The 23,477-nt window shown below is 39.8% G+C and overlaps 1 protein-coding gene across 3 annotated transcripts in view; it reads left to right on the top strand.

Annotated features, from left to right (window-relative positions):
* The window catches only part of IPCEF1 (interaction protein for cytohesin exchange factors 1), a 208,627-nt gene that overhangs the window by 114,086 nt on the left and 71,064 nt on the right, over positions 1-23,477 (top strand). For 2 of the 3 annotated variants that reach the window (XM_054490559.2, XM_054490560.2), the window contains exons 4-5: positions 2,194-2,233; positions 2,915-3,084. In XM_054490559.2, coding sequence (XP_054346534.1) covers positions 2,194-2,233; positions 2,915-3,084 — 210 coding nt within the window. The remainder of the gene's footprint in view (positions 1-2,193; positions 2,234-2,914; positions 3,085-23,477) is intronic. The other variant, XM_054490561.2, reaches the window with a different exon arrangement.

Here is a 23,477-nt window from a genome sequence, read left to right as displayed (position 1 = left end):
GGGAGCGATGGAAGGAGCATCACTTCCTCTCTGCCTTGGCTGATCCCATCGCTGCCCTCCAGGGACTTTCCTCTCATTTGTTCATCCGAAGGCTGCTCTTCTTGTTTGAACTAATGTAATTTCATCTTGTTCATCGGAGGCCTGAGCACTCTAGGAATGACTGTTAACAACACCCTTTTCTCCCTATTCCCCTGGTTCTTGGTTTGTCTCAAGTGCTCGCTAGGGACTCCTGGACCCCAGATTTCCCAAATCTTACCCAGCATCTACATTCACGTATTCTCTTCTTTGTCTTTAGTCCTGGCTCTCAGCTAAAATTTAGCCACTCAAATAATATACATATTTGGGCAAAAATATTTTGCCAATAGGTACTAGTTGCGTTTTACTGATCTTAGAGAATTGGTATATCAAAAAAAGTCCCAGGAGACGATTTGAGGGAATGATAGGAACTTTAGAACACAAGACAGGTCAGTGTGGGAGATATTTGTGAAGTGAGGCTGAGACTAGGTCCTTTTCATGATAACTTGCCTGAATTTTAGTAACATGCCATGATTATAACATGTCTACCTTTGCTTAAAATTTAAGGCAATTACTGCCATCTTTATGGATGATTAATTTTTGGGGGGATAAATTTTACTCTAACATTTGTCAGATGAAATGTCAGTGCAGTATTTCTTGGGATCTCTATTTCCCAGGAAATATAATTTCAACACTTTAGCTTCGTTATAATTGCTGAAGGAAACATAAATCATACTTATAAAAATTATGATTTTTTCTGTTTATTAGATATAAAGTATTTGTTTATCTCAATGATATAATACTATATTACATATACTCACGTAAAGGAATGTTGTTTAGTTCTCAGAGGATTTTCACAAATTAGTCTTGTCAAATCTTTGTAAGGCCTATAGGATTAGAATTACTATCAATAGCTTCATTTTATAAATGAAGAAGCAGATTCAGAGAGTGCTATTTTCTTGGGCAACACAGCTACTAATTATAATAGCCAGGAATTGGTTCCAGGCCTCTGGATTTAAAGACCTTCTCCTGTTTTCACTATGTCATGTCCCTTCTTCAAACATATAGTAGAACCATATATAATAGCTATGAGATCAATAGTTAGATATGTAGAATATAAGCCAGGAACCTCTAGAAAACATTATAAAATACTGTACTAAGATTACATACCAAATTTTGGAACTGCTTTTCATTTTTATGCTTTTTTTTCCCGAGTTCTCTATTTGTTAACGGAAAAGGGTGTCTTTCAAATTTAAATCAATTCAGCTTAGATATTTGTAAAGAAAAAACAAATAAAACTTCTTTAAGCAAAATTTTTTTTCTCTCTTTCTACACACACACACACACACACACACACACACACACACATTTGAAAGCACTTGAAAATATTTTTTATTTTTGCTGTTAGTCTGTTTAAAATGTATTGTGGAAAAAATGTATATTTCATATATATTGTCTTACGTCTGATTTGAAGATTTGAAGAGCTAGTACAGAATAGTAGGTGGTAACTAATTTATCTTCCATAAAACGTGAGAAATATTCAGAGATATTTAAAGACAGAATAACAAACTTTAATTTATCTGTAAATAAGAATTTCCTGATAAGGAGGGTTGATTGCTACTGAACTCTCACTAAAAGAGGTTGTGGAAATTCATTTTCTGGGATATTTAATTCATGTGGTTTAGGTGTAACCCTATGTGGTAGCAGGACTATGAACTGAATAGTCAAGTGACTCTAATATTTTGAGATTGTAACAATTATCTTCCAGGTTTATCTGAATAATCATTGTTATTTAGAAATTGCAAAAGAAGCAGATATATTTTTCCTTCTCTCACAAAAACACAAAAGGGGAAATATTTTTTGATTTTTAAAACTTCCGTGAACACTGTGCTATCATAACTAAAGTAGTAGTGAGAGCGGCTTGTGGGTGGGAACAGGAAACATCAGTGATAAATGCTCTGTGACATTTTTTTTTTTTCAGGTTCAGCTCAATGTATATTGATTCTAATTAGCACATTTTGTGCCTCAGCTAGTAGCTCCCCGTTAAGCTCTGCCTGGAGAGTTTTTTTTAGATTCCATCCTGCTCATAAACACTGCCACCTCCTCCCTCCTTCTCTCTTTACAAATGTTACAACACAATCAGAAATTTCCTCTTTTCTTTCCTTCCTGCATTTTCAGCAGGTTCCCTTGCGTCAGAAGCCGAGGAGGAAAACTCAAGGTAATTAGGTCTCTTTTGTTTCTTTATCTCCTTTTTGTGTGTGTTGAGTGTGGCTTTTCTCCGGGGTGCCTTCCTTGGGATCAGATTTTTGTCTGTCTTAATGCTAGTAAGAGGAGGTGGACGGCAGATTAATTTTTGGTTATTGTTGAATCGATTTTAAGAAATGATGGCATGCTGTTCATTTGGATTAATCCCTCGTGGTATGTCGAAAGAGCTTAGAAAAACTGGCAGTGAGTCGGGAAGTAGCTGTGTTTTGAGGTGGGCATTAACCCTTCAACATCTATTGCATAACTACAGCTGTTATTGTTGAGAGGAGCTATGTTACTGCACTGATATGCGTGCCAGCCGTACGATTTTAATTATTTTCAACTTATTCTTGGTGAATACTATTCTTAGACTAATACTTGCATATTAGTCCCGCTGCGCTGTTTCTTTGGCTGTATCTTATACCTTCTAAGCATCAAACGAATGTTTAAAAATAAAACAGACACATGGCTTTTTTTTTTTTTTTTTTTTTGCATTGGTTTTGCATAGGCTTTGCATAAATCTTGGGGAAAAATCCAACTCCCCGGGGGTTTAACAATTAAAAGTTGCCTTTCACTCTGTCACATAAATCAGGATAATACTTTACCTACCAAATCAGGGTAATACATTATCTACCTCTTCATGTAATCATTGCAGGTTTTCTCATGATGAGTCGGAGGAGGATATCGTGTAAAGATCTGGGCCATGCTGACTGCCAAGGGTGGCTGTATAAGAAAAAGGAAAAGGGAAGTTTCCTAAGCAACAAATGGAAAAAGTTCTGGGTGATACTGAAGGGGTCGTCACTGTACTGGTATAGCAATCAAATGGTGAGTCTGCTTTCTTCCTCCTGTTCTCAGCCGTTTTAATGAGGGATACGTTAAAGGGATCAGGTGATCCCTATGGGAAAGTTCATTTTGATTTCAGGGAATTGGAAAGCAGTAAATAAACAAATAAGTTATAGAAGCCATTTCTGGTCCAGTAGATACGTAGGTTATGCTATTGTGTTTTATGGAGAAGAAACCCATCCTGTTTGACTACTCTGGTTGGGGAGGAAGGGAGTGTCGACATTTACATCCTTGCTAAAGGAGACTTTTAAGTTCTGTTATTAATGTTACTATTCCACGAGGGATTCTAATAGTTTCAGGATTTATGTGGGCATCACTTAACATGGCACCTTTACATAGTTAAGGTCTCTCTACTAAAAGGAGACTCAGCTTCACGACCTACAAGGGTGTCAATTGATTCAGTTCAGAGAAGCTTTTTCAATTTCTCCTCCTTTACTTTCTTCTTCCCCTTCTTTCCCCCTGACCTTCTTTATCAGATGGGTTGGTTTGGAATCGCTAACCCCTATGCTAGCTTTGCGTTGGCAACTGTCACCTCTTGTCCCCTGGTGTGCTCTGTGAGGGTGTTAAACTGGTCGTGCTTAGACAACATTTGAAAAGATAGTTGCCTAGTTTATTCCTTAAAAAGTCAGTACACTGTTGTGGTCTGCTTCCCAGGCTAGTTTTCTTTTGAAAATGGCTGGAAATAAAGTTATTGTTAGAAAGTGTCCTGGTCTTTCATGACCTGAATCGTGTTGAAAATGACGATGTTGTTGAATGTCAAATGAGGAGACAGTTCCAAGGAGGAATGCTCTCCACAATCCCGGTGAGGTTTGATTGCCGCTCTCAGGAGAGTGTGAGTCCCTTTGTAGTAATGTGAAGATCAGCACTGGAGGGCCTTTAGTCAATTAAGGGAAAAGTACTTAGGAGTTGCTTATAAGCCAGGAAAGTTCTTTTTATGTGACATTCTTCTTGTGAAATGACATGGGCATGCGTGTCATTCAAGCAACAGAGCTGTACATCATGTAACTTTATAAATGCAAAATAAGTACTGCATATTGTTTGTGGGCCAAATTTTTAGTTGATAAATTTACATTCACTGGCCACTAATCAATTTTTGTTACTCACATACCCCTGGGCAGCTGTTCATTAAAGATTTGGTTCAACCGGACCCAAATCCAATTCCAGTGCTGGGAATAAGCACTCTCCTCTTTGCTCCTCTGCCCCCAAACTTACTGCTCAAGCTTCACCTCATGAAAAATGTGGCACAAAGCTCCTCTTTGGGTTCCGTAAAAATACATTTTTTTTCAAGCATTTGGTGAGTTATAACAACTTTATCAAAGTTTTAAGGGATTCACAAAAAGTCACTGGCAGAGTGTGCAGTTTTCCACTGGCATCCTTTTTCTCTCTTTTCTTCTCCCCTCCTGAATACATTCTTCATCTTGTCTAGCATGTATGGTTTTACCCAAATTAAGGCAACCTGGGTCTGCGGTCTTGCCTTCTATTGTAAGAGAGTTTTCCTAAACAAATACAGCTTCCTTCTTAAGGGGAACTAAGGTTAATATAAATGTCTCCTTCTTGTTTCATATTATTTCAGGCCCTCGTTTTGGGGTAGTTGTGGCAAGCGATAGTCCTCTACATCTTTTATAACATGACAGAACCTACTGATTTACCTTTCAATAGTGGTCAGGGCATTTCCAGAGGCTGTTGGAAAGATTGGATGCTGATGGAGCTTGGCATGTCTGCGGGAAGTAATAAAGCTCGGATAGAAGCAGGACGTTCATCTTCTCAGGGAATCAAATTATTTAGCAAATATGTTCTGGCTGCTGTCCCTGTCTTTATGGAATTTAAAGGAAGTCCTTCTGAACCACACAGGCTTCCAGATTGGGCTGGCTTGGCCTCATCAGCTCATTCAGCTTATGATTCTCTTAGAGGAGAAACGAGTTACCTATTTTAGGCATTAGGAACTTCATGCTTCCACAAGGAGCAGCAGTGTTGACAGACTAGGCTAGAAAGAGGAAAGGGATAGAGCCTTAGATACATTCACGCATTCCTGCCCTGGCTGGCTTTCATGGCAACACAGAAAGCAATATTCAGGTTGCAAAGCATGTACTTGAATACAGTTAGGTTAGCAGCATTGAATGGAGAATAAGCTTGCCGTTATATGGCTGGGGAACTATAGGATTAAACTAATGGTATGCAAACTAATGGTTATAAAGCTAATGGTATGTAGAGGAATTCTCCCTCTCTCTTCCTCTCCACCACACACACACACACACACACACACACACACCCCGAATCTTAATTATATGTTAATTGTGGGGGAAAAAGGGCTACTCAATGAATGCTTACTTAGCAGTGATATTCCTCTTGTCTGTGTGGACACCAACTGTGAAATAAGACCCAAGCATGTCCTGTCAAGCCAAGAAGCTTTATTTACTTTCTGCCACTTAAAAGTAAAATTCAGATTCAACAAAGTCGCTCTCAAAGCACCTAAGCCTAAGCACCTAAGAGCAGAATTCTACTTCTACCTTGGGTTACGACCAGCCCCATCCCTACACTTCGTCAATAGCCTAATGCTGAGAGGTAGCAGAGTCCATAGCATCTCAGGAAGAGCCACCTGTTACTTCGTGTCTACTCTAGGCCAAGGGACAGATGATTCAAGGTACCTTGCATATATGCTCTCATTTACTCCTCAAAATCACCCTGAGAGGTAGTAATTGTCTCCACATTTTGAAAGTGGGATAGACTGAAATGCAGAGAGATTGCGTCAATTGTCCCAGGTCACACAGGAGTAAATGGAAAAAAACAGATTCACATTCAGGTTCCTTGGACTCCTAAGCCCATGACTTACAGCATACCAATCTGACTCCCTCTCGGGCCAGGATACATGATACAATTAAGACCACCCTGTTTTCTGCCTTCAATGGGGTTCTGAGAGAACAGCTCTAGAAATGAAATTTAGGGCAATTCTTTGAAATTACATGTGATCTCATTGTCATTGAATCCCTTTGCTTTTCTCTCTCCGTCATCGCCTGACACTGCCTGGGAAGACCAGCCTCACCTCTCTTCTGTTTTACGCTGTTGTTACCCAGTTACCTGATGCATAGTCTACCTTTTTCTTTCACCACACGTTGCTACTTCAAACTGTACTACCTAGAATTCATTGAGGAAGGTCAAGTCCAGAGGCTCATCTGCCATTTTTCACACCACATATTATGTGCTTAGTGTGACGCAGCACACAAGATTACTCGCCAAGTCCCACAAAACCATATGCAAGTTTAACAGCCGTAGAAATCCAGGCTGGTAAAATCTTGGATTTAAAATTCACAGTTTTGTTTTCCCTTGCCCTTACGAGAAAGTACCAGTTCACTTCCTGGCTTGTGGGAATCACCTTAACTGGTAACCTTTCTTACTTCCTCACACTTGTCAGCCCTACCCATTTAAAGATGGCACTTCTTTCAATTCCTGTTAGCACGTGGGCTGGCTCTCTCTAAGCCTTCGCATATGCTGTTTCTCTGCTCAGAAAACTCTGTCTCCATGCCCTGAAGTCTTTCTCCTATCCAATTCCATCAAACTTATCCCTCCTTATAGGTCAAATTTTAGCTTAAATAGCCTTTTTCTAGAGGCACGTACCTTCTCCCCTGACCTAAATTTGGCTTCCTCTCTCTGCTCCCTGAGCGGCCTATACTTTTCTTTTCTTTTCTTTCCTTTTTTTGAGATGGAGTCTTGCTCTATTGACCAGGCTGGTGTACAATGGTGTTATCTCGGCTCACTGCAACCTCTGCCTCCCAGGTTCAAGCGATTCTCATGCCTCAGCCTCCTTGAGTAGCTGGGATTACAGGCGTGCGCCACCATGCCCGGCTAATTTTTGTGTTTTTAGTAGAGACAAGGTTTCACCACCTTGGCCAGGCTGGTCTCAGACTCCTGACATCAAGTGATCCACCTGCCTTGGCCTTCCGAAGTGCTGGGATTACAGGTGTGAGCCACCTTGCCTGGCCTATACTTTTCATACTATCATACTTGTCCTCTTTTTTGGGTACTTGCTTGTCAGGCTTGCTGTTTTCCATAATTGATCATTTCTGTAGGACAAGATCATGGGTATATCTTCAGCAACTTACTCCGTGTCTGACAGTTAATAGGCTCTCAATTAATAGTTCTTGATTTCATATATAAATAAGAATTAAGAATCTTTGGCATTTACATTGCCCATGGGAATTTCGAGAAATGGAGTCGTGTGTAAGGACTGATTTTGACAGAAAATAATTTTCCAGGAAAGGATTTCCACCTCTATTCTTAAAAACAGATATGGGAAAAGCAGCAATCTGAATTTGCTAGAAAGGCCCCAAGGTTCTGATTAGGTCCTGCACAGCTGCTCCCATTTTGCTAACACATTATTAGGATCTTTGAGAAGTAGAGGTGGGAGATGCGCATTCTGGGGACTAATGTGAACAAAGGAATGAAAATATAAACGAGCTGTGCCAATCCATTGTGTTAGCGATTATACTGAATTCTCATAATAGCCGAGCAAGATAGATTTTATTATTCCCATTTTTCAAGGGAGTTTACTGAAGCTCAGGGAATTTAAGTAACTTGCTCAAAGTCTCATAAGGAGTAAATAGCAGAGCTTGGATTTAAAACAAAGGTTTCCCAATGACAAAGCCAGGCTCTTTTCCCCAGGCTGCATGGCTTCTCCATTTAGAGGTGACTTAGGGCCAGTGAATGGGGGACTGAGACACGTAGTGATAGTGTAGGAACGTGGATTTGATCCAGCAGGCAGTAGGGAGCCACTGCCTATTCTTGAGCCGGAAGGTGAGCTCGTGAAATTGGCATGTGAAAAATATGAACCTAGCAGCAATAAATTGGATGTTTTGGAGAGTGAGGGAGCTGCCAGAAGGCCAGTTAGGAGATGGTGAGAAAATGCAGGCATTCAGACATGAGCTCCTGGACTAGAGTGCCAACAGTGAGAATTTAGGGCACACTATGCAAATAAAAAGGGGCAAGGTATGAAGAGTGCTTGGATATAAGACACAAAAAATTTGAGGCTAAAATAAGCCTGATTCCAAGTTTTAGAGCCTGGGGAGACTGGGAAAATAATATGAAAATTGAGGGACAAAGAGTTCGTGACTAAGAAGGGTGGAATTTCATTTAGATTCACCGTCGCTTACTTTTTTTTGGTGTATTTTAGTTTTGTACATTGTTTCTTTGTATAAAATTACTAGATACTTGTGTTTTTTAGTTTTCATTTATTGACACCATTTGTGCCATTGCATCACCAGTTCAAGGAAGCCTTGAGGCCCCTGGGCCTTGACTAGAAAAAATGAATCATTCAACTATCTGTTTCTCTCTCTCTCTCTCTTTTTTTTTTTTTTTTGAGACAGAGTCTCACTTTGTTGCTAGGCTGAAGTGCAGTGGCGCAATCTTGGCTCACTGCAACCTCCGCCTCCCGGATTCAAGTGATTCTCCTGCCTCAGCCTCCTGAGTAGCTGGGATTACAGGCGTGCACCACCATGCCCAGCTAAGTTTTGTATTTTTGGTAGAGACAGGGTTTCACCATGTTGGCCAGGATGGTCTCGATCTCTTGACCTCATGATCTGCCTGCCTCAGCCTCCCAAAGTGCTGGGATTACAGGCATGAGCCTCTGCACCCAGGCCCAACTATCTATTCCGTAAAAACTTTAGACAAACTGAAGAGGTTTGTAGGTTAATATCTGGTTTAGTATGTATTACAGAGACTTTAAAGTTCTTTGAGAATCCAATGTGTCTGTGCAATTGTGATTGTGTTTCTCCTTTACTTTCTGAATGGTGAAAGTTTTGCATGTTTGGGGATTGAAGTAACTGTCTGCATGAGATGTGTTCCATCTCTAGCTGCATGCGCACTTCATGTGAATTTCAGAGGATCTTATCTTTGGAAGGCATATTTCTTGAAATCAGTTTTATGAGAATCTCTATAGTGAAGATCTAATCACTTTTTACATTGGGCAGAATTTACCCATGTAGAAAATGTTACTTGAAAGTCAAAATTTTCTCTTTTCATGAGACAACTATTCTGAAAGTTTCAGTAAATATAGAGTACCTTTTTTTTCAGCTCAAGAAAAATAAAGAACACATTAATTTTCCCTGGGAAAGTGACATTAAGTCTTCTAAACTTTTCATCAATAGGCATAGATTAGCATACATTTTGGAAAATGTCTGAGTGAGTTTACAATAGATTCAAAAAATTTTATAGGAAAGGGGTTATGAATACATTAGTCATAGCTTATATTCTTTCTCCCCCAGCTACAACATAAGCAGCAGAGGACGTATTCTTTACTTGTCTGATTTAAACTGTGTCTCTATATCCTAGAAGTTGGCAGGTACAGAGCATGTACCAGTATTTTTTGAAGGAATTGCTTAATTATTACATTACTTAATTATCTATTAGTTGTATGAATCAACTAATTAAATTGAGCATTATTATTGAACACTGATGTGTTCCCAGACTTCTACCAAAATGAGAATTATGGGCTTTTAATTTATTTGAACTCTATATTTATTGTCTTAGCCAAGAACCAGCCTCTGAGCATATCCCAAACAAAATTCCAATGTTTTGAAATGTTTCTTCAAGGTTGGGTGAGGTGGCTCATGCCTGTAGTCCCAGCACTTTGGGTGGCTGAGGTGGGCAGATCACTGAAGGTCAGGAGTTCAAGATCAGCCTGGCCAACATGGTGAAACCCCCGTCTACTAAAAATATAAAAATTAGCCAAGCGTGGTGGCTATGCCTGTAGTCCCACCTACATGGGAGACTGAGGCAAGAGAATTGCTTGAACATGGGAGGCGGAGGTTGCAGTTAGCCGAGATCACATCACTGCGCTCCAGCCTGGGTGACAGAGCGAGACTGCGTCTCAAAAAAAAAAAAAAAGTTTCTTCAGTGAAGACAATTCAAATTAACCATATGAAATTGATGAACTTTTGGCCAACATATGGGTTCCTAGAATTTGTATTAGAAAGGAGAACGAGAAGGTGGAATGTTGACACGTCTGGACAGGGCAAAACATGACATTTCAGCAGCTATAGGTGACCGGTTTACCACAAGACAATGACTCATGTATCAAAGGGGTAAAAATGCTTGCTTAATTAACATTTGGAAACCTAAATGTTAGAATGATTGAGGACTTTCTTGAATTCTGTTACTTCTGACATTCTAATTGCACATGCGTGGAAATGAATTTTTAAATGGGCATTTAGTTTATTTATTGCCTATAATGTATCATTGTGTTATAACAACTATTTTCCTTTGCAGATCCTCGAATGTATTTCTAAAATAATGGTTCCCCTGTCATAGCTTTATGGCCACAGTATCTGTAGTTGGGATGGGCAGTTCTCAATAACTTCTTGTTGCTAACTCCATGTAATGTGGGAACAATTGCTCATGTTGCCAATATTATTTTCCTTTAAATTCTTTCCAAACTTTTCAAAATTAACTGTGGAACACCGAGAGCCAGGAAATGTTGGTTTCTTTTGTCTTGTTCTCAGAAGGCAGTGATACGCTTGGACATTGCCAGAGTGAATGCCATGGTTGGGGTATTTTAGAGGACAGTCTTCTTAGCTCACAGCAGTGAAACGCCCACTCAGGGGACACAGCCGCCTCCCTCTTTTCTCTGGTGGACAGTGCACTCATAGTACTTTTGTTGGTGTTTCCACAACTTCTTCTTCTTTTTTTTTTTTAAAACAACAATATAGAATCCAACTTTTTGCTTTTTGGAAATTTAAAGTAACTGAAATATGCTTTAAAAGATTATACAATAGGGCCAGGCATGGTGGCTCATGCCTGTAATCCCAGCACTTTGGGAAGCTGAGACGGGAGGATCACTTGAGGCCAGGAGTTTGAGACCAGTTTGGTCAACATGGTGAGACCCCATCTCTTAAAAAACAACTAAAAATTAAAATAAAAATTGTAAAAAAGGTTATACAGTAGTATGTGCTCACAGGAAAAATTTGAAAATAAAAGTAAGCGAAATAAAAAAAGAAGACAGACATGGAAGCAAACAGACAGAGAGAAATAAATGAATTAAGATCATACAGGCTTGGCTGATGTAGTGGCTCACGCCTGTGATCCCAGCACTTTGGGAGGCCAAGGCAGGTGGATCACCTGAGGTCGGGAGTTTGAGACCAGCCTGACCAACATGGAGAAACCCCATCTATATTAAAAAATATATATATACAGAAGTAGCCCAGTATGGTGGTGCACGCCTGTAATTCCAGCTACTGGGGAGAGTGAGGCAGGAGAATCACTGGAACCCGGGAGGTAGAGGTTACAGTGAGCCGAGACAGCGCCGTTGCACTCCAGCCTGGGCAACAAGAGCAAAACTCCATCTATAAAAAAAAAAAAAGAAAAATCATACAGGTTCCTACCACCTTTTGTTGTATGTGTTTCCAAGCATTTGTTTCTATGTTTTACAAAAATAAAATAATATTATGCATGATGCTGTTGTCACTTGATTTTCTCACTAAGTAATACATAGAAACATATTTCCATGTTGATACATGTATATCCACAACATCATTTCTGATGGCTGTAAGAATTATATATGAATATATGATAGTTGATTTGCCAATGCATAGAATGTAAAATCAAAAATGGCTTTTATCCTAAAATCGTTTAAAATCGTTAACAGGAAATAGAGTACATAAGTGCACACACACTAACTTAAATATAAATTGATATATATTGAATTGATATTTATAGTGCCTAAATGTATAAATATTGACACATATGTAGGTATGTATGTGTATAAATATTAACATAAATATAGATATGCATGTGTATAAACATACATATGTATATGTGTGTGTATATAATTTGATCATTCTTGAAGCAAGCCAGCAATAAGGTGGATTTCGGCAGCATGGTATAAGGGACAAATGGCACCTGGATTCTAGTCCTGTACTTTATTATGAGGTCTTGTAGCTCTAAGTCAGTGATGCAAATCTCTATGCATCTATTTTCTTGCAAGCAAATGTTGACCGACAACACTATATTATTTAAAGCTACTTTGAGAAGACTGAATGCAGCTAAAAGCAATATTTAAAAAATCAAAGGAATGTATACAAACAAAAGCAATGTGTTTGCCTAAATATTGAGATTTTCGGATGCAGAGGAATTGTGCTAGGAATTTTCAGACACCAGGAATGGTTTCTCTCAGTGACTATGACCTGTCCTGTGTAAGAAAGTCCAAAAATACACCTACCGACCCCGTGTAAAGGATGATTTTAAGCTACAAGATGGGAATGGACTAGAAGACATTGAGTACTTCTCAATACAGAGTTTTCCACCCTGGAGGAAGAGTTCAGTTAACACACGAGTTAATGGTGAGGGTGTGGGCACATTTTCCAAGCAACAGAGTGCCAAGTGGCCCATGGGATGAGCTGAACTTTTCATTAGGTTTGAGGATTTTCCTGAGAAGTCTTTATTTGAAGATTTATCATCTGGCTGGAGCAAGCTCTTTTAAGGGTCAGGTTCCAGCTGCTGCTTCTACAGACAAGCTAACTGATAGACTCATCTGTCACTGTGCTGCTGTGTTTAATCTTCCATAGAGCATGTTTCAAGAAGATTTCAAAAGGAAACCATAGAGAGGAAAGTTTAAACAAATATTGAATATTTCTGTAAGGAGTCAGAATTTAGGGAAACATGTTTGAAACAATGTCTTTGAAAAAGACGCAAGGAAAAGGCACGCTGCAGGGGAAGATAACCCTGGGCTCACAATGTAGAATCTCTACATTCCCTTGAAAGAGAATGCACCCAATTTTAATTCTACCCTGATTCTACACTGATGCTGAGGCTCCTTGACAGTCTAGGCAAACCACCCACCATCTCTGGGCCTCGCCTCTATGTCTGTCTGTTCAACAGAAGCATGAATAGATGTCTGTTACCTGTGAAAGAGATGGTGCTCATTAACAGCACGTCAGCCACTGATATTTTCACACCTTGAATCTTGTAAAACTTACCGTGGCAAATGCATTTTCATTCTTTACTGACAAATAACAATTTCAGAGTAGTAGCTTTAAAATTAATTTTTTTTTAATGAAGTTTACCATCTTAGCCATTTTTAAGGGTACAGCTGAGTGGCATTACATAAGTTCTTATCACTGTGTAACCGTCAGCATCATCCATCTCCAGAACTCTTTTCATCTTGCAAAACTGAGACTCCGTACCTATTAAATAATAAGTCTCCATTCCTTCTCCTCCCAGTCCCTGGCAACCACCATTCTACTCTCTGTATCTATGAACTTGACTACTGTAGTTCCCTCCTGTAAGTGGAATCATACAGTATTTATCCTTTTGTGACTGGCCTATTTTACTTAGCGTAATGTCTTCAAGGTTCATCCATGTGGTAGCAGGTCTCAGAATTGTCTTCCTTTTTAAGCTGAATCTTATCCCATTGATGTGTGTACCACATTTTGTTTATTCACTCATATTTGTTGACAGACACTTGGGTCGCTTCTACCTTTTGGCTATTGTGAATAATGCCAATATTCACAATAGAGATGAGACCCTGCTTTCAATTCTCTTGGTTTTATACCTAGAGGTGGAATTGCTGGATCATATGGTAGTTCTGTCTTAATTGTTTTTGAGGAGCTACCATGCTATTTTGCATAGCGGCTACGCTATTTTACATTCCCAACCATAGAACTGGAACACAAGGGTTTCAGTTTCTCTACATCCTCACCAGTGCTTGTCACTTAATTAATTAATTATCTACAGTCACCATCCTAATGGGTGTGAGGTACCATCACATGGTGGCTTTGATTTGCCTTTTCCTATGACTAGTGACCTTGAGCAACTTTCACATGTGTTTATTGGCCATTTCCATATCTTCTTGGAGAAATGTCTTTTGCCATTTTTGAACCGGATTTTCTTAGTGGTGGTGGTGGTGGTGTATTTTAATAGTACAGACGAAACTCATGAAAACAGCTTGAAGAGATTTGAAAGTTCCTGAAGCATTTGATAACTTCACATTGCATGAAGGCAAGATTACGTGTTGTACTGACTGTGATTTTAAAAGACTTAACTTTGTCTTCGCTACTTTTTTTTTTTTGACGGAGTTTTGCTCTTGCCGCCCAGGCTGAAGTGCAATGGCGCGATCTCAGCTGACTGCGACCTCTGCCTCCCGAGTTCAAGTGATTCTCCTGCCTCAGCCTCTCGAGTAGCTGGGATTACAGGCACCTGCCACCACGCCCGGCTAATTTTTTGTATTTTTAGTAGAGACGGGTTTTTGCCATGTTGGCCAGGCTGGTCTCAAACTCCTGACCTCAGGTGATCTGCCCGCCTTGGCCTCCCAAAGTGCTGGGATTACAGATGTGAGCCACCATGCCCGGCCTATTACTTCTGAATCTCTAATATTCAAAGAGAATGCACCTGATTTTGAATTTTCTTAAATGGTGCTCCTTTATCTATTCTTCTCCCAACTCATGCAATAACCATGGATGGTAGATGAATTAGATAGCAAGAGATAAAATTTAGTCTGTAATGGTGAGATTTTATCAAATTTATTCCTACTCATTTAAAACCTTTCCTTCATATGTATTGTTTTCTTTCTTTTTTTGACTACGCTGCTGCAGAGACCAGCCCATATATGTGAAAACAATAGCACATTTGGGGTTTTAAAGCTTCCAAAAGAATAGGGCAGAGATGAGACTGAGCAGAAGCTAAGGATTTTACACGGCAGAGGACAATCACACAAAATTCTTTTAAATTTGAGGTTTCCATCTTAATCATTTTTGAAAATTACATTTCAGAAGGTAATTACTATCTTTATATGTCAGACTACCTGAAAGTTCACTAGTAACTTAATTTCACTTAAAATATGATTTTGCTCCAAGTGGTCTCCTTACTTCAGAGTGTTTTCCCTCTTTCTCCATAAGGAGAGAATGAAAGATTGTGAGTGGCTAGCTAGGAGAGGTGACTTACAAATCATAGAACAGGATGACAACCACTTCTTGGTCACCACCTAAATATGACGTAATGTGATAGTGACAGAGCCATATCCTTGGTTGACTTTTAGGAGGGAATAGTAAGGAGGGATTGTTGTGCTGAGCAGTTGGGCTGTTCATGGGAGGGAATGCTTTCTGCAAGGGGAATAGCATCCTGGTTTAGGTTTCCCAGAAGCAGATTCTTGAGAAGAGGATTTGGGTGCTAGCAGTTTACTTGAGAAGTGATACAGGAGATACTTGGAAAGGGAATAGGGAAGTGAGAGGGTAGAAAAGTTAGTTAATAAAGTTCTCCTTAGCAAGCAGGGTGTGACTGTGGGTAACCAAAACTTCACCCTTCTGGGGAACCCTGGGAGCCTGTGAAAAACATGTACCCCAGAGTTTTCACACTAAGGGAAAAAGGAACTGGGATATTGATTTGTTTATTTATGTATTTTTCTTTTTTTAGAGATGGGGTCTCACTGTCATCCAGTGGCGTGATCATAGCTTACCACAACCTCAAACTCCTGGGCTCAAGCAATCTTCCTGCCTCAGCTTCCTGCATAATTGAGGCCACAGGTGCACATAGTTGTGCTTCGCTAATTTTTGTATGTTTTTTAGAGAGATGTCTCACTATGTTGCTCAGGCTGGTCTCGAACTCCTAGCCTCAAGAGATCCTTCTGCTTTGGCCTCTCAAAGTGCTGGGATTACTGATGTGAGCCATGGCGTCCGGTCTAGCTGGGGGCATTTCTGCCCCAAGACCCATTCGTTGCTGGTTGAGAGCTCGTCCCAGGAGCAGTGTTCTCCGAGGACCTCTGCACAGGTGAAAGAGTGGAAAGGGCAGCCAGAGAAGCTTTCCCACAGTGAGATGCAGGTGCTGGTGGCAGGAAGTCTTGCCAGTGTGCCCTAGGTGGTAAGGACAGGGCATGTGTCAGGGTCACTGAAAGTAAGTGATCTCCTTACTGCAGAACCCTCCCCTCTTCCCCCTGTTGGAGCCTCAGTATCCCCAGAACCATCCTCATTAGTGTAATCAATTCTTTCCATCTGTTTTTATAATCAATGCCAAGAATCTCTGGGTTCTGTAGGAAATTGGGCCTTTTTTCTAGCCAAAAACATTTACCAAATGTTGTCTATGTAGAATATCTATTTCTAGGTGTTTGTAAGAAAAAAGTCTCTCTGGATCTAAATCTAGTTATATTCATAGGGTAATGTTAGCTAAACCGAAACGCAACAATATTTTAGTAAAAATACCCCAAATAATACATGAAGAATATAGTAAGTTTACTAGTATTATTATTCTCCAAATAATCTAAAATGTTTTTTTCAACCATTAATCTGATGCAAAGAAAAGAGAGGAGAGCTGAGACACAGAAACAGCTAGTCGGAGGGCTCAGCTTACAATGCACTCAGTCAAAAAGCTTATTTTGCACTTTGGGAGGCTGAGGCAGGCAGATCACTTGAGGCCAGGTGTTTGAGACCAGTCTGGCCAATATAGTGAAACCCTGTCTCTCTTAAAAATACAAAAATTAGCTGGGCGTGGCGGCACGTGACTGTAACCCCAGCTGCTTGGGAGTCTGAGGCAGAAGAATCACTTGAACCTGGGAGGCAGAGGTTGCAGTGAGATGAGATCGCACCACTGTGCTCCAGCCTGGGTGACAAGAGTAAGACTCCATCTTAAAAAAAAAAAAAAAAAAAAAAAAAGCTTATTCTACATTAATTTCTGGGTCATTTATTCTCTTTTGTTTTCACCCCTTTTCCTGCTTTCCTAGGAACTAATAATAATAAATTCTTGGATTTCTTTATAGCTTTAACAAATTTTACATTATTACACACATCTATGTTAATTTCCATTTAGTCTGGAGAAGCTGGTTATAGCTGCTTATTCACTGTGAGGACAGTGACTCAGAGAGGTTAAGTACGCTGCCTGGGGTGTCAGAGTACGTGGCTTACATCGAGACATTAATTCCAACTCCAGGGTTGTTTTTTTCTGTGCCATGTGTTGACTGCAGATTCTCTCCTCCTCCCATTTCAGTTCCTGAGCCTATTTTAGCTCTGAAGAATTTCTTCAGTCTTGTCTTTAGAATTATTCGGCTGGTTGCTGGGTCCTGGTCTGAGTCCTGTCACTTTAATAATACCACATGATGGTTCCCATGGTATAATGCCAGGCTAGCTTGGCGTTCTAGGTTCTGGCACTTGGCATGGGATTAATTTTCCTCTTAAGGCTGTGATCATAGTACTACCTCACTGGCATATGGTTAGCGCTCAATAAATGCTAGGTCTTATTAGATGTTACTCAAGATTATTGTATTTCTTAAAAGGATTCCAAGCACACTCCCTACCAGGCCTGCTTCTGATATCTGGAAGAAAATAAAACACAGACATTTTTTCTTTCTTTTGGTGCAGTGCTTGTCACAGCCCGATGCTAATACGTGCAGCTCTCTGTGATAGTTGCAGAATGTGGATTGTGTTGGTGTGCTAATCTTCGTATTTCCTTTTCTGAAAGGAAGGGGAGATGAGTTGCAATGCCATGGACGCTATTGTATGGAGAGAAGGAGGGGAGCTTTAGATTCTGTCCAATTTTAGAGGGGAAGAAAGGAAAAAAACCTACCAAGACTATGTAAAAATGATAATAACATGTCACTACGAAGAGTCCTTACTTAGCCTATGTGCCATGAAGTATGTATAGTCAAAGTTCTGAGGTCTTTCAGAGCAATGATTATTTGTGTGGGGCTATGTCACCATGTTTACATTCAATTAGGTTTGTTTCTATTTGTTTTTAATTTCGAGAATTGCTTTTCTTTTTCGTGTTTGTTTTTGATTTAAAAAATCAATCATGTACCTGATTCCAAAGTCAAAACTGTAACAAGTTACAACCAAGTCAGTCTCCTTCACATCTCTGTTCTCTATCCTCTTTCTTCCCCCTTTTCTATTTGTTTTTGGTTTATTTTTCCATGTTTCTTTTCACAAATACAGCAAGGGTGTATATTGAGTCAAATCCCTTCCTCCTCTCTTACACAAAATTAGCATATTAAATATATAGTACTGCACCTTACTTTTTCTCTCACTATGTCCTAGAGATTGCTCTATGCGTCGTATGGCGTTTTTCATAGTTATTCACTGTGTGTGGATACCATAGTGTATTCAACTGTCGCCTGATGACAGACATTTGCATTCTTTGCAATCCTTTGTAAATACAAACAATGCTGCAATGCACATGTCATTCCACATATTCTCCAAGGTATAGTTAGGACAGATCCTAGAAGTGGAATTTCTGGGTCAATGGGCGAGTGCATTTTTGCTGATTATTATCCAGTTTCCTTCTGTTGAGTTCCATTTTGCATTACCACCAGCAATGTTTGAGAATGACTGTTTCTCCATAGAACTAGAACTTTTATAGTGAATTTTATCCTAACTTTTCTTCAATCTCCTTTTACTTTTACTTTCTATTTTAAAAAATATAATTCAGATTTCTCTAGTGGTCATGAGTCTGTGTGTAGTGTGAGAATCTAGAGACAACTGTTCTAAGGTGGCATGAGAATGGGCAGCTCAGCTCAGCTCAGAGTTTAGACCTCATCTGTTTCCAGTGCCCTGGCGGTTTTGGGGAGTAACTGAGAAAACAATAGATATATATGGAGAAATGGAGACTTTTGCAGCTTCACCTGATTCAGATAGTCATTGGGTAACCTCATTAAATATGCTTAAGGTAATTTCAAGAAATTCAATGCTATATTCACTTAAAAACACAAAAGTACAAAGAAATTTTTTTTAGCTAATTTTTTTTTTCTTGAATTCAAGATTCTATTTAAGACCTATAATTTATTTAATAACAGGTTTTAGGGGAGAAGATGTTGCAATGAAAATATAGATAGATTCTAAGGTGACTTCTGATTTCAGAATTATTGAAGTGTAAAGAAATCGGGTTTTAGAATTAAGGAACTATGGTTTCATTGAAAATAGAGATACAATATTACTTTTCATTTTTTAACCAGGAACTACATGACAGTTTCCTATATTACCATTCGTCTGTTTCTGGCTTGTTCTTCTTTGACCTACTTAGACTCAGGAATACACGTCACTCTCATTTCTCCTGGTCAGCCCTTCTGCTTTTCTGACATGTGTAGGTACTTAAGAAGTAATTTCGTATATTTTCCAAAATACTGGTGGTACGAAAAGGGCAAATGTTATCATGGCAATGAACGCTTATTTTTGCATTTAAATTCTAAAATCTGATGTCCTATTTTAGTTAATTTCTAAAAGTCTTTATTTTTTTAGAGCAGTTTTAGGCTCACAGCAAAATTAAGAGGAAAGTACAGATATTTCCCATATGATCCCTGCCCATACTCATGCACAACCTCCCAATTATCAATATCCCCATCTGCATGGGAGATTTGTTATAACTGATGAACCTCATGTTTTTAAAAACAGCTTTATTAAGGTATGTTTTATGTATCATAAAGTTCACCCTATTCAAATTTGCAGTTCATTCATTTTTGGTAGATTTACCAAGTGATGCAACCCTCATAAAAAATCAGTTTTAAATAATTTGTATTGTACCAATAAGATCCCTCATCCCCACTTACAGTTAATTCTCACCCCCAACCATAGACAACTACTGTCCTGCTTTCTGTCTCTATAGATTTGCCCTTTCTGGACACTTCATAGAAATGGAATCACACAGTCATAACTGATCGCTTGTATTTCACTTTCACTTAGCAGAATGTTTTCAGAGTTCATCCATGTTTCAGCAAGTGTCAGTGGTTTGCTGCTTTTCATGATTAAATAGCATTTCATCGTATGGCTGTGTCATACTCTATTTAGTAGTTGATGGACATTTAGGTTGTTTCCAGTTCTGGGTTATTATGAATAATGCTTCTATAATGATTTGCATGCAAACCTTTGCATGGGCATTTGCATCCATTCCTCTTGGGTAGACACCTGGGAGTAGAATTGCTCAGTTGTATGGTAATTATATGCTTACTTTTTTTAGAAACTGCCAAACTGCTGGGTCTGGTGGCTCATGCCTGTAATCCCAGCACATTGGAAGGCCAAGGCAGGCGAATCATGAGGTCAGGAGATCGAGACCATCCTGGCTAACACAGTGAACCCCATCTCTACTAAAAAAAAAAAAATACAAAAAATGAGCCGGGTGTGGTGGTGGGTGCCTGTAGTCCCAGCTACTTGGGAGGCTGAGGCAAGAGAATGGCGTGAACCCAGGAGGCGGAGCTTGCAGTGAGGTGAGATGGCACTACTGCACTCCAGCCTGGGCAACAGAGAGAGACTCCATCTCAAAAAAAAAAAAAAAAAAACGGCAAACTTTTCCACACTGCCTTCTGCATCTCATTTTAACACTTTATTGTCAGAGGAAAAAGATTATAGTTCATTCATTCATTCATAAAATGTGTTTATTTATTTCACATATATTTATTCCATACCTTATAAATAATATGTATGAACAACACAGTTATTTCCTTCAAGGTACTCACAATCCATTGGAGAAGCAGACAAACAACCAGATAATTAAAAACAGTAAGAGAGGTCCTGTAAGGGAGGGCCGCCCCTGGGGCTGGAGGCAGACAGGGGGGCACCTAGTCCAGACTTAAGGGAATAGGGAAAAAGTTTTGGAAATGGTCACAGCTAAGTTGAATCCTGGAAACTTATCTAGGGGAATGAGGTAGGAAGGGCATTATAGGGCCAGGGAGCAGGAGGCAACCTGCCTTGCTCACACCCTGGAACCCTTTACTCTGTTTTTTGTTTGTTTGTTTTGAGACTGGGTCTCACTCTGTAGCCCAGGCTGGAGTGCAAGTGGCACCATCTCAGCTCACTGCAGCCTTGAACTTCTGGCCTCAAGTCATCCTCCCGCCTTGGCCTCCCAAAGCACTTGAGATTACGGGCATGAGCACCACATCTGGCCAAGAGCAGAGTGTTTAAAGGAGACAAATACTCTAGAGGTGTTTCATGAGATCAAAGAGATGATCAGCAACCTTTACATTTCCCTCCAGTGTTGTAACACCAGCCATTTTCATAGAAATATGTTTTTAATGCTGCCTAATGACAGCAACTGTGCGTGACACTCCACTGAGATGAACAAAATCAGAGATGCTGGGAAAAGTAGATGGGCTGAATTGTGAGGAGAAAGGTTTGAGATCATAGAACATCATAAAACAAAGTGAAAAGGAATGTGTTTCTTCTGAATTTAAGACTAGATTTGGAAAGAGAAGTTTGCACAATGGCCAAAGGATGGGTTTGATACCTCTGGCAGGAGAACGAGTTTTTTATTACATCAGGATTTCGAGGGAAGCTTGCAGGTACCAGTATAGAACCTGGAGGAAACTTTTTTTTTTTTTTTTTTTTAAATAGAGACAAGGTCTCCCTATGTTGTCTGGGCTTGTCTTGAACTCCTGAGCTCAAGTGATCCTTCTGCCTCGGCCTCCCAAAGCACTAGGATTACAGGCGTGAGCCACCCTGCTTGGCTGCCTGCAGGAAACTTTTTAGAAAGTTAGGAATTGAAGAAGAAGGATCCCATTCAACAAAGTTATTTTAGTTAATATAATAGGCAACAGGGGATCTGGAGAAGCGTAGGAGGAGGAAAAGGAGGAGGAAGAGAAGAACACTGTCATTCTCTCAGGATTTGCCCTCTGTGATTGTCATTTTTGAGGCATTTTTTTTTGCAAGTCAAATAAGCAAGGACCATTTTTGACACAAGTTATCTGTGATTTTGAATATAGCTCAACTGTCTTCAGAATAAAAAAAAAAGCTTCTGCTTATAAAGTGATAATTTCCTGGGGAAACACTAAGATGTTTTCACCCAAACTTATTTAGGCTCCTATTTAAGGAAATCTCAGCTGTTTCACTTATGCAGAAAAGGAATCCACCCAAATGAAGATTTACCATTTATTTTTTACATTGATTAAATTAAATTAATTAATTAATTAATTTTTTTTGGAGACACATTTTAACTCTGTCACCCAGGCTGGAGTGCAGTGTTGTGATCACAACCCATGACAGCCTTGACCTCCGGGCTCAGGTGATTCTCCCACCTCAGCCTCTCAAGTAGCTGGGAATACAGGCATGTGCCACCATGCTCGGCTAATTTTTATACCTTTGCAGAGATGGGATTTCACCATGTTGCCCAGGCTGGTCTTGAACTCTTGGGCTCAAGTGATCCTCCCACCTTGGCCTCCAAAAGTGCTGGGATTACAGGTGTGAGCCAGTGAGCCTGGCCAATTTTATTTTTAGATGAATAAAAATATTACTAAAAGTGTATATAGATATGTTACATTTTTGTTGATTGATTTGTGTATTATATCATTTGAGATCGATTTATTGTACTGAAAATGAGTTGTCTAGAAACTAGTCATGCCACAAATTGGGTGCTGATTCTAATTCAGCTCCATGGAACCATTGTTTTTTCTTTTTTTATTATTTTATTTTTTGATTTTTTTTTGTTTTGAGACAGAATCTTGCTCTGTCGCCCAGGCTGGAGTGCAGTGGTGCGGTCTTGGCTCACCGCAACCTCTGCCTCACCGGTTCAAGTGATTCTCCTGCCTCAGCCTCAGCATCCCAAGTAGCTGGGATTACAGGCATCCGCTGCCATACCTGGCTAATTTTTGTAATTTTTAGTAGAGATGGAGTTTCACCATGTTGGCCAGGCTAGTCTCAAACTCCTAACCTCAGGTGATCCACCCACCTTGGCCTCCCAAAGTGCTGGGATTACAGGCGTGAGCCACTGCGCCTGGCCAGAAGTATTGTTTTTTCTTAGTTTTTGATTTTTCTGTTTGTCTTTGGCTGAATGGGGGAGGGGGAGAGAAGAAATTGTGGAACTAATCAGGGCTTGATTATAAAGGGTCTTTCGTCCTCTGCTGAGGCATTTAGACTTGACCCGAGGGCAGCTGGACACCATGCAGGGTATTTAATCAGAACAGTGCCATGAAGAATGTTCATGATGTAAACACTTGCTGTAACTGTGACTGTGATTTGGACACTAAATTTGATGAAACAGCAGAATTATAGAGAAGGAGAACAGTTGAGGAGACTTTTGCGGTAACTCAACAAAACATTAAGGGTAAGTTGAAGGAGGCAGTAGGTAATGGATGGATTGAAGACCTGAGCAGATGCAGCAACTATACAACTTTGAGTTTACCTGCATGGGCACCAAGAAGGGAATGGAAGAGTTTGGGATGTCTCTCAGATGTCCTGTTTTGGCAACTGGCTAGAAAGTGATATTATTCACTGAAGTCGAGAACACAGGAGAAAGGAGTAGGCATTTTATGGAGTAAGATAATGAGTTTGATTTTGGATTTGTTACTCTTGCGGGGCCCATGGGAATAGGCTTACTAGGCGGTTGGAAATCTGGGACAGGAGCTCCAGGATTGAATCCCAGTTTGAGATATGGATTTTGGATATATGTGGACAGTGGTGATATAAGGTATGGGTTTTGGATATGTGTGTACA

This window comes from Pongo pygmaeus, chromosome 5 (genome assembly GCF_028885625.2).
Source record: "Pongo pygmaeus isolate AG05252 chromosome 5, NHGRI_mPonPyg2-v2.0_pri, whole genome shotgun sequence".
Taxonomy (NCBI): domain Eukaryota; kingdom Metazoa; phylum Chordata; class Mammalia; order Primates; family Hominidae; genus Pongo; species Pongo pygmaeus.
The sequence above is the reverse complement of the archived record's forward strand: the minus strand, read 5'-3'. Positions and strand labels throughout refer to the sequence as shown.